Source organism: Pterocles gutturalis, unplaced genomic scaffold, assembly GCF_000699245.1.
Source record: "Pterocles gutturalis isolate BGI_N339 unplaced genomic scaffold, ASM69924v1 scaffold28178, whole genome shotgun sequence".
Lineage (NCBI taxonomy): Eukaryota > Metazoa > Chordata > Aves > Pterocliformes > Pteroclidae > Pterocles > Pterocles gutturalis.
In genome coordinates, this window is record NW_010121313.1 from 3,096 (window position 1) to 14,816 (window position 11,721).

At 51.6% G+C, this 11,721-nt stretch overlaps 1 protein-coding gene across 1 annotated transcript in view; it reads right to left on the reverse strand.

Moving 5' to 3' along the window:
- Positions 1 to 629: 629 nt before the first annotated feature.
- ZNF341 (zinc finger protein 341) overlaps positions 630 to 11,721 on the reverse strand; it is a 15,256-nt gene continuing 4,164 nt past the window's right edge. Inside the window, exons 5-13 of the mRNA XM_010077207.1 lie at positions 10,856 to 10,940; positions 9,610 to 9,800; positions 8,461 to 8,654; positions 7,403 to 7,611; positions 5,891 to 5,987; positions 4,208 to 4,340; positions 3,650 to 3,761; positions 2,839 to 2,909; positions 630 to 1,716 (exon numbers count right to left, since the gene is read on the reverse strand). Coding sequence (XP_010075509.1) covers positions 1,202 to 1,716; positions 2,839 to 2,909; positions 3,650 to 3,761; positions 4,208 to 4,340; positions 5,891 to 5,987; positions 7,403 to 7,611; positions 8,461 to 8,654; positions 9,610 to 9,800; positions 10,856 to 10,940 — 1,607 coding nt within the window. The 3' untranslated portion in view covers positions 630 to 1,201. The remainder of the gene's footprint in view (positions 1,717 to 2,838; positions 2,910 to 3,649; positions 3,762 to 4,207; positions 4,341 to 5,890; positions 5,988 to 7,402; positions 7,612 to 8,460; positions 8,655 to 9,609; positions 9,801 to 10,855; positions 10,941 to 11,721) is intronic.

An 11,721-nucleotide genomic window follows, 5' to 3' on the forward strand; every position in this document is an offset into this window, starting at 1 on the left:
GACAACTGAGCAGCTCATCACACAAATTTACCAAGGAAAGCTCAGCTCAGCTGCCCTGCACATGGAGCAGGAAGAAATCACGTGAGAGCAGAGCAACCTCCTTTACCAACATTGCACAATGGTAATTTTCAGTGTTCCCGTGCTGGCTTTGGGACACCTACTTGGGAAATCAGAGAGGAGAAGCCAAGCAGACAAGAGAAATTCTCCCAAGCCACATCGGACTGTCTTGCTGCCTAACCACTCCGACTCCCCACCTGCCAGGGACACTCTGAAACAATGAACAACTGGCCCACAGAACTGAGCTAAGGGAACGTGCAGGCTGGGAAGCAGCTGATGGAGAAGCGCGCAGAAGTACCCTGCAGCACCTAGTCCAGAGCAGATGCTAGAAAAATGGCTCGTGAACGCATCACAGGCTTCCTGTGAGACCCTGGACAGGTCACTTCACCCAGGCCTTAGTGTCCCTCGCTGCACACAGGAGGTGTCACATTTAACTGTCACAAGGACTGACTCCTTGATGTTTAAGGCACTTGGGGATTCTTGGATATGGAAAAAAACCCAAGAAAAGAACAAACCAGAGGGAAAAGCCAACACACGCACGTGCTCCCACCCACCGACTCCACACAGCACTCGAGGTCCATGGTGTTTGTAACACATGTAGTACAGACAAGATGATCTTTCTACTGATACAGAGAGGAGAAAGATACCAAAGAGAAGTCTAACAGGGTATGTCTGAACAGTGTTCCCAAAGATCTCAGGATGAACTTGCTTCCACTAGGAAGGATCAATTGTTTGCTCTCAGAAAGGCCACCCAAATACTGGGCAATACAGCTTTTAGGCCAGAAAAACCACAGATGGGACAGGCTGTGATTTGCAAAGCCACCCGATTTCAGCAGCTCTGTTTGTTGCACGTTTGCATGCTCCTCCTTACCCTGATTCAGGGATCTTAGTGCTTCTTGCCCTAGGCTGACCAGAGAGGCAAGAAATAAAGGAGCCATTCTCTTCAGTGCCTTGTAGCCACTGGTGGCTTCCAAGCAGTCCTCTGCCCAAGGATGGGAAGAACAAGTGGAGGTGAAAGCCATTCTCTCCCATATCCACCCACCTCCCCCACAAGAGCTTTGGTCTTTTTCACTGAGATAAACTTCAGCACCAAGTCTGACAGGCCCAGCAGCAGCCCTCAGCCACACAGTGGCTCTAAGCATTATCACTCTGTTGTTTGGATGTAAACGGGGACAGCCAGCATGGTGCAGGGGCCGTCCGAGGCAGTCTGCAGTTCTGCCAGAGCCAAATTGGACGCAATGCTGTTGGGCTGCCCAGGAGCAACAAGGTCCGAGTCAGCAGCTCCTGACCCACCAACCACGATGGACAGGACTGCGTCCGATTCCTGGAACGGTTCTTTGTTAGGGCCACCTTTGGGGGGGCTTTCGCCAGCAGCACCGTCCTTCAGCTCTGCCAGACCCAGCTGGTTGGGGAGGGAAAGGCCCGCCTTGCGTCCCCGCGCCACATGCTTCTTCTGGGGCTTCCTGAGCTGCAGGTCTTTGTCCTTGGGTGAGCCCAGCCGGCACTTGTGGTCCTTCATGTACTTGTGGCGCGTGAAGCCTTTGCTGCAGGTGGGGCAGCGGTATTTGTAGTTGCCAGTGTGCGAGCGCTGATGCTCTATCATGTGGGCTCGTCGGCTGAAGGACTTGTTACAGTACTGGCACTTGTGGATCTTCATCCCTGCACAGAGCATCGGAGGAGAGAGAGCTCAGTTAGAGACCCTGCATCCCTATGCAGATCTTCAGGAAAATCTGCACCGCGCCGAGGGAGTGCATGACAGCTTCATCTCCTCTTGCAAGGAGATGTTCCCTGATAAAAGGGAGAAGACATTGTGCCAGGCACTTCCACAGGCAGAAAAGGGTGTGTGGCTACCCCTCGAATGCCTGTATTTACAAAGGCCGAAAACAATAGTTCTTGCCTCAGATAAGAGGATTAAAACATCACCAGAAAAAAAAGTCAGGTAATTGTGATGAAAATGCAAAACAATTTTAAACTTCTATTTTTTTCAAATGTATTTGGTAAGTAAAAAAAAGTTCACTTTTTTTTTCCTCCCAAATATGGGAATGTACAGTCTGAAACAAGCCATCCACTGCACTGTCAGCACAGTCCCATCTGATTGCACTCTGCAGGGCTTTGGATGTGACAGGCATGAGAAAGGACTTCCAGTTTTACCCCAAGAGACAAGTCAATGTTCCCCAGGGCACGGGGATAAATTATTTGTCTTTATTAGGAGTGGGAGCATCATTATCAGAACACAGAGAGGAGGGAATCAAATCCCAAGAGATCTCCTTTTGAATGTGAGATGGAATTGAGGAGGGGTGGACAGAGCACTCTGGATATTCATTTGACAGCAAACACAATGAGTAATCCAGCTCTGCTTCTGCATCTTGCCAGCATGCTCTGCCTACAGATTTATATTGCCTTCGAAAACAGACCAAAGCTTAGACACAGTTGTAAATGCAAGCTTGCTTAAACAGGCCTGCAAAAGAGATTAAAAAAATCCAAAGATAATAAATGCTATTAAGAATTTAGGCCTATATCTGGGAAACACTGTACCACACACGGCGGAAAATTCTCCCACAGGAAACTACCCAGTAGCTGCGTTAGCTGAGCAGTGGGCAGAGCAAAAGCACCTGTGAGGAACATCTTGTGCTTCTGGGGGTATAAGGCAGAAGCACTTGCACAGTTCACTACCTCTTGTTTCTCAGTCTCAATCCTTCTGTAACATATCCCTGCAGCACCACAGCGAATCCCAGCCCCTTCATTCCCAACCGCTGGCAGCACGGGCAGAGCTGCACTTACCCGAATGGGACAGGATGTGAGCCTTCAGCTTGTCAGGCCTGTTGAACTCTTTATTGCAGCCTGTGTGGCTTCTGTAACAACAACAAACCCTGGTGAGCGGCATGAATCAACTGAGAATCGATGTATAAACAGATCTTGGACCATAAAGAGATCCACAGCCCTTTAGCAGCACCCAAATGGGTCCCTCTTGCCCCTGTTTCAGGCCCTCTGGAGAGGGCGCAAGAAATAAACAGGCTGCTACAGGGACAATGCTCCTAAAAGCAGCAGGTTCAAGATCCCAGCTGGAGACAGAAATACTTTAGAAGGAGCTACAAGGTGGTCAGAGCAGAGAAAAGCCAGTCAGCCTTGGCTATCTCAGAAGGTCTGTGGCTGTGCCATGGATTTGGGAACGCACCTTATAGACATGGGTTTCTCTGGCTCGTACATTAGCTCCTATGTTGCCAAGTGCTTTTCAAGACATGGCAGTCAGAGAGAGCCCATCATTCAGGCAATTCTGTGCTTTGTGGTCAAATAATACTCCTTCTTGTCCCCAGTGCTCCTCAGGTGCAGCTCCCCAAGCCTCCCATGAGGGCAGGCATTATTTACAGGGCTTGATGAACTGAGATAACTCATGTGGCCCCATAGGAAGTCAATGACAAAGAACTGTGACTTCTGGGCTCCCAGTTCAACAGCACACAGCATTCCCAAGAAGCAGTGGATTGGCAGATGCCACGCATATACCCTAGGGTACCTGCAGGAGACATTCCTTCCATCCCAAACCCCATCCCAACCCCATTAAGACATGTCACCATGATGGAGACACACTACGTACGAGAAGGGACATTTATATTTCTTAAAAGGCTCATGGATCAGCATATGTCGCTTGAGTTTGTCCTTCCGATTGAAAGCTGCATCACACACCGAGCACTTAAAGGGCTTTTCACCTGGGGGGAAAAAAAAAAAAAAAAGATCAAGAGTCAGGGAGAGTCCAATCGCACAGGGCTGCTCTAGTCACAGACAGGACTCACTCTGGCAGCAGTACCATTCTGCTTCTCTATGAACTTCCCCAAGCTTCCCTACCCGGCCTGATGGGTAAATGGGTGGATACAATCCACACTGTGCACCGCTCCTGCTCTCCAGGGCCAGCTTCCTCAGCTTCTGTAACCACAGGCAGTGGGGAAGCCACTTCTGTGTCTCAGTTCTAACTGGTGCAGTACCAGGCATGAAGCTGATCCAAAACCATCCATTTCCTAAACCCCATGTTACTACAAATGACTCAAACAGGGAACTCTGTCACTCTGGTTACCAGGAAAACAGACAGGACATTATAGAGTGCAGCAAGGACTGCGATACAGAGAGAGTGAGCACTGTGGTGTCGGGATGCACATACCCGAGTGGATGTGGGCGTGCAGCTTGAGGTAGTGCTCCCGGCGAAAGAACTTCTTGCAGATCTGGCACTTGAACTTGCTGCCCCCGCCGTGCGTGGGGATGTGGCGGCGCAGGTACCTCTCGCAGGGGAATACCTGTTAATGCACAGAAACCAGGCTAAGAGCCAGCAGCACACACAGGACATCACTGAGCCTGCACGGGCACGGGAGCTGTGCCCTGCATAGAAAGTACAAGAAGCTCATGGTGACTGCCTTTTGGAAAGGATGCACTCAGGAAACCTTTAGTTTGCATAAGGAAAATATAGATAGAGTTTAAAAAAAAAAAAAATCCAAAACCTTCTTATCCTTAAGAAACACATAAGCTGAAACCTTGCTGCTAAATTTTGTAACACCATACTGCTAAGGACCAGCACCCCAGTCTCCCACTGGAACCAGCAGGAGGATGCACTGAGCAAGGACCCCCAGCAGTTACTACCCTCCCGCAGTTTTAACTTCAGTTGGTGCTTCCCGATCATCTGCTACCATCTGCTTTTTAAAGCCAGTATGAATGGTTCTTTTGGCTAATGGTGATACTGGAAATACTCAAGCTAAGTGAATTCCTAATGAGGATGCTGCCAGCACACATCTGAGGGGAGCACAGGAGAGCCAGGAGTTCGGGTACCCAGGACTGTGCTCTCGCATCTCCAGGAAACAGCAATATTAGTAAGAATAGAAACAGAAGTAAAAAATACTGCTGCAGATAATGGGCTTTCAAACCCCCGTGCTGCATGCTGAAAGTCCCAGCCAGGCTCAGAAGGGCATCTGTCACCTGGTAGGGCAAGTGGAGAGAAGACAGGTAAAGAAAGATGGGTTACTAACCATGGCAGGAGAGCGTTGCCCCTTCCTGAGCTACCTCAGTACAGAGTGGTTACTCCTTTGAGATTGTCCCTGCCCCACTGCAGGATTTTCATTTCCTTCACTATAAACAGAGGAGCAAGGGTCCAAATTTGAATCTGAATTTCAAAAACTAATTTATTTGAATTCGAATCCCACAAAATTCTGCCCCTCAAACTGCCTCAGGGGCTGTGCTGAAAAGAGTATTTCCAGCTGAACCCTACCCAGGCATCATTCCAGAGCCAGTCACATCACTCAGACAGGTTTCTTTTTGACAAGGACACAGAGCAGTCATCCAAAAGAGGGGAACAAGGGGGAACAGAGACTTCTGTTGTGACAGGAGATGAGACAGCAACAGAGGTGTACGAGCTCCCCAGGACCTAGGGCTTTCATGCTCAACCTTCCAGCCACAGGTAGCCAGGCATGGTGGGTCAAAGGCACGGCCACCACTCTACAACTTCCCAAAACAAGCCTCGCTCCTCCCAATACACTTGCTTTTAAGAACTAAGGACAGCAGCCCAGAGCGTGCAGTCCTGTGCTGTCCTGGGAATAAGGGAGCTCCCCTGACAAATTCTGCTCAGCAAATGGAACCTGGGAGAAAAGTCAACACTGCAGGGAGGAACGTACTCTGTGAGAGGTCAGAGAGCTGGAGGCCAGAGGTGCAATCACCTCTGTCTCTCTAAAAACATCTCATGAGCTTGCCAGTCCGTACTGAGGTAGGAAGGGAGAGGAAAGGGAGCCAAGGGTTCCCATCCCTCTCAGAGACCTAGCTACGTGTTCAGGACCGGCTCAGGCAGCGGTCACCCACCCACCTTCTGGCAGTGAGGGCAGGGAAAGTTGTGCGTTGCTGTCTGCAGATGGTGCTCCAGGGCTTCCGGGGTGGAGTACTTATTTACACACTTCACACATCTGAATGCGGAGAGAAAGGACAGAGCCTGTGAACGAGGCTGCCACCAGCAAACCCCACACTGCAGGCAGACCCCAGGCAGGGCTGCCCAGCCCACTCACCAGCCACCTTCCAGGCTGATTTTTGGGAGGATCAGTTGGATACATGCAATAACACCACCACCCAGGTGCTCTGAAACCTCAGCAACCCACATGGCCAGACCACACTCACACTTACCATCCTTCATGAGGGGGAGATGTTGGGAAACTGGGTGGAGAAGCCTCTAAACTGCTCGTGCTCATCCACACAGGCTCCCATGGGAGCACCCAGACCGGAGCACATGTTCCACATTGCCTCCTCATGGAGACAAGCCTTAAGTAAAGGTTTCCCCTTAGTTAGAACACCTCCATCTTCATTGCACGAAGACGCCAGCTCCCAGTGAAGGAGCTGAGAGTGGCATCACAGCACAACAGCAACATTACCCATGGCTGGGGCAGCCACAAGGTGACACGCTCCCATGTGGGGTCTAATAAAACTCCAGCTCGTGTTGCCACCCTCTGAAACCAGCTGGGTCCTCTCCACCTAACTCTCCTGGTCTCACACATCCTGGCAGTATTTCTGCCAGAGTCCTCTGCCAAAGCTGACTGCTAACAGACAATGGGGACATGCTCCATCAACAATGAATAGAGAGGCACTCGCACCGTGCATCTGCTGTGGAGCCCCTTTTCAGGCTAAAACCTCCTCAGACATCAGCAGGGCTCTGATCTCAAAGATCCCCACTAGCAAGCTATAGGATGAAGCTCCACAGCACAACGATAATTAGAAATTATGGTCTGTGCAAGAAGTAGCAGATATTTATTCTGTGAAGGTCCTGGGTGACTTCAGTATCCTCTGGGCTTCCTACTCTTCCTGTATGTCTCTACAGGCATTTCAAAAGCTCGAGAGAGCTCTTCATGGAGCTCCTCACCCTTTCTCTCTACACTAGTAGAAAGGCTTTGCACAGTAATAGACCCCTTCGCAGCAAAGGGATAGGAGAAATAACTCATCTTTTCTGGGCACAGTTTGCACAACCCACATTCCCTTTGCTGCAGGTGTTTAGAGAGAAAACAGGCTGGGAAGGGGCTTCCCTGGGTCTCTGACCTAGCCCAGTGAAGGTTCAGCTGTGCCCATTTCACTCTTGACTGGTGATAAGAGGACTTGCAGAAATGGGATCTTCCCTCATAATTGATCCCAGCCTTTCACTGCCTTTCTGAAAGGTTCCTTGCATTCAAAGTAGCCAGGTGGAGGGGCCCCCCATTTACCACCTGGGTGCCCCAAAGAACTGTGACCACTGAACACACGGTCCCCTCTTCCCTCTAATGTCCCCACCGCTCTCAGCCAAACACACTCTGCACCCACTCACTCCTACAAGCCTTGTGAGCACTGATCGCTACTGTACTTGTACACGGCCACGTCCTTCTTGGGGCTGTGCTGAGGCAGCAGGCTGTGGGAGTACTGGTGAACGCCCAGCTCATACAGGGAGGGGAAGTCCTTGCTGCAGAGGTGACAGCGATAACTCAGCTCCTCCTGATGGCTCTTGATGTGCTCAAGGAAGGACTCCAGCTTCTGGAAGGTCTGAGCGCAGGTCTTCACCACACACTTGTACACCTGGGCAAAGAAGGGAGATCAACTGGAGTGGCACACCATGGAAACAAACAGGGAAAATACTCTGCCAGCAGACAGAGTGGCCTTCCATTTTGGAAATCGTTGCCACTGGGTCATTTACAGAAAGGGAACACTGCCCCTTGACCCACACTGTGCTGGAGAACTGCTGAGCTAATGTTATGAACAAAGCAGCACAGCCACTCCCAGAGCATCTCACCATGCCCACAGCCACAGGGCTGTCAGCACTCAGTGAGGGCACAGCAGTGAAACCCTGCCCTGCATTGCAGCAGGACACAGTGTGGTGCTAAAATGTCCCTTCCTCTGCTGCCTTCCTCAGAGGAAGAATCTTTAAAGAACAGTGCAGGGCAGCTCAGCATCAAAACACGGCCGACAGCCCCAGGTGAGGACAACAGCAGAACGTGCTGGGAGCTAAATGTTCTGCAAACGCAGATTGTCAGGGCACTCCCCTAAGAAAGCAAGGTGGGAGAAAGGGGTGTTGGTGTGAGCACCTGAAACCACCTGAGTGGGTGAGACCACAACACCCCAGTGGTGACTGTCCCACAACCCAAAAGCTGCCACCTACACTGAAAACTTTGGACTTTGCTTCTTTGCTGCTTCTCTAGCCAGCCAAACCTGCTCGGCTGACTTCTCACTCAGCAGAGTGGGGGCAGCAGAGCTTTTCAAGACCACCCAGATCACACAGCTGCAACCTAGACGCACAGAGAGCTGAGCTGTGTGCGAAGCGCTGGCAGCTTTACAGGGCAAGAGGCTCAGGACAGACCTTGGGAGCCAGTGCACTATATGAAGCCTGTCCCAGTTTCACCACCCACACAGAGCACCCTCTGTCCCTACCTGCTCATTCTTGTGCTGTGTCATGTGTGATTTGAGCTGGAAATAGGTGTTGAATTTGCTGGGGCAGAACTGGCACTGGTAAGAGCTATCGATCAAGACAACCTGCTTGGCTTCCAGTTTGCCCGCTTCATTCTCATCCAAGGCGCTCATGTCTTGGGGCAGATCTGCAGGGTTCCTTGAGGGCTGAGTCAAACCTGGAGAAAGGGAGAGAGAAAGTCACAGCCTGCCATGAGATAGCTCTGAAGGCTGCTATTGCAAGCACCACGCTGACAAGACACACCAGGCCTGCCTCTGGGGCCAGGCTCTTCCTTTCAAAGACAGATTCTTTATATCAGACAAATCTCACTCTCTTCACAGGGTAGTTTAAGGTTTGTCTACAGATTATCAAGGGTTCTGACTACTCCATCTTCCTCTCCTCGACCCATTCTCTTTTTCCAGGGACCTAATTGTGCCCTGTGGAGCAGTCGGCAGGGCAGGCCCCTGGCAGGGAACCAGAGCCAGATTTACTCCCATCTCTGGCAGGAGATCCAGCCAGTAGCACACAGTCCATGATGTCTGCATGGAGCAGCTCCAGGGGGTCCTTGTCCTAGACATGACATTGTCACAGTGTTCCCTCCCCTCCCACCGGGACTGAGGCCACCAGCTGAAAGAGTATCCAGACACAGCCTGTCAGCAAGCAGCTCTTCTCTTCCTCAAGTATTTTCAGTTGGCCACTGGGTCAGACCCAGCCCAGGCATGACTTGCACATTGCAAACAAGTCAGAGCACTGGGCTGTGCTAAAACCACCAGCTTGTCCGGCCGCTAGACCAGAGCTGCCAAGCGTGGCTCATGCCCTGCCAAAGCTGCACCTGCCAGGGAGGGAGAAGGGGGAAGACACCTCGCCCTGTCCACATGCACAGAGTTTGGAGCAACTGTCTCCACCAGCACCTGAATCTACCACGGCTGGGGGTACCCAAGGACAGACCTGCCAGCTGAAGTCGACCAAATGCGACTCACTTCTCTAGGGTGTGCTGCTAAACCCCACGGGAGGAACACAAACAGCACACACAGCTCCTGTCTCTCCTCCTGCCCTGTGTGGAGGTACAGGGATGTACAGACTCCTCACATCACTGCCCTGCTCCTAGCACATGCCATCCCCAGGCAGCAAACCTGTGTTCTCCTCATCCTCTGGCTGGTTGGGATTCAAGGCCATGACCTGCACTGTGATGGAGTTGCGGGAGATAGTGCACCCCAGCGCTGGAGGCCACACTTTATGGGTTTGCATGTGCTTCTTCACATTGGACTTCTGGGCAAAGGCTCGGCCACACACGATGCACTGGAAGGGCTTCTCGCCTGTGTGACTGAAGGCAGAAGGCACCACATCAGCAGCCGGCAGATGATCATCAGGCAGCCCCCAGGCATGGACCGTGGCAGGGGGTTGCTGCAGGATGCGCTGGGCGCTCTGCTTGGCAGAGCAGCACCTGGACCAGCCAAACAAGGGCTTTGAGACCTGATTAACCGGGGTAAATGGATTGTGAGAAGCCTGGGGAAACAAGCCTGGTGCACAGACAGAACACTCATGGTCTGGGGATGACAAGGGACCAAAGGAAGAAGTGAGAGAGAAAAAGAGCTCTGCAGCAACATCAGGGCATTCACTGTCAAGGTTTCCACAAGAATCCAATTACTTTCTCAGGGGTACAACTCTTTTCTTCCCTGTCACCCTTCCCTCCCCTGCACACATTTCTTCTAGTTTGTGGCCCCTTGATCTCCTGTAATTTTCTCTCCCCTGTCCACAGCAGAAAGGTCTTTCTGCTCTGCCCTTCTGCTGCAGGAGAAAAAGTGGATTTTAACACAGAGAGTACGTCATGTGAAGGGTCCAGGCCGGGAAGAGGAGTGAAATCACCACTTGTTCCTTCTTGTCTGTCCTGAGTCCAGCAGACTCTGCTGGGGGAAACTCTGAAGATTTCAACTGCCTCCTCCCAGGAAAGACCTCTTATAAGAGCTCCCTGTAGAGCCACTGAGCTTGGCTTACGGTTTGCTAGCAGCAGCAAACACAAAGGCTGCAGCTTGCCAGGGAGGGAGAGCAGAGGAAAGGGCAGAGGCAAGCAGCAGAGACAATGCTGCTGCAGTGATCAGGTGACAACAGGTTTGGCTTTCAAGGTCTCATCAGTGAGAAAAACAAGTCTCTGGTCCCAGCCCATAATCAGCAAGATTACATCCAGGAGGCAGCCTTCACCCCAGCCACTGGGGAGAAGGTGTCCTGGAGGAAGGGGGATGAAGGATCACGTCCCAGCGCAGCACACATTCTGGGACGTGACAAACACAAGGTTTACTGGACTGCGCAGACCCCCTCAGAGGCGCTGTGCCCACCTCCACCCCAGACGCTCTGCTGTGTCCGGGCTACCAGCACCCTTACCTTCTGATGTGCTGCTGCAGGTCGAAGTTCTTGGTAAAGGCCTTGTCACAGAAAGTGCATTTCAGCTTGGGGGACTTGGGTTTGCCTGAAAAAACAAGAGTGCACACAGGGATGAGATCGTGTGGCACAGCCCTGTCCCCCCTGCACCACAGGGTCCTCACCCCAACACACATTTATTCAGGACCAACAGTACAGGGCTTATGAAAGGATAAGATCTGCCTGGCCAGACTGGGGAGAGGTTACAGGCACAAACATATATTTAACGTAGCCTCAGCTAACTCTACAAGTCCTGAGGAGAATGGTAGTGGAGGGGACAGGGTATCCCCTTCAGGCATTAACTGCGCCAAGGACCCTTCCAGCTGTGCTGCAAGGCACCTACTTTAAAGGCATGTTGGGCACTGGGAAAGACCTAGGACTAGTGAGAGGAAGGGCCCCAGTTCTGCCTCTCTGAGCTCACCAAGGTCAGCCACCAGACAGAGTACATGCATATTTCTCCCATCAAGAAAATCCGTCAGTCACATCTCCTGTCTACGATGATAGGGTATAAACCAATGGAAAAGAGCAGAACCATAGGCTGTTCTACGAAATTCTGGACTGAGAGCTGCAGCCTATACAAGTAACATTAAAGCCTAGCATCTGTATGGTTCTAACTCCATGGGCCTGCCTTCCTGGGGAGGAAGGCCACATGGCTTTCCTCCACCTCACACCTGGGACCTCCATTGTCCCTCAGCTCGGTGTGCTTGGATCACACCAGCAATGGGCAGGCTTGGCTGGCGGAGGATCTGATGCACGCCCCTGTTCTGCCTGACCTGGGGGCATGCATGTTTTCTTCACAGGCATCGAAACACACAGTAGAGACGGGTCTG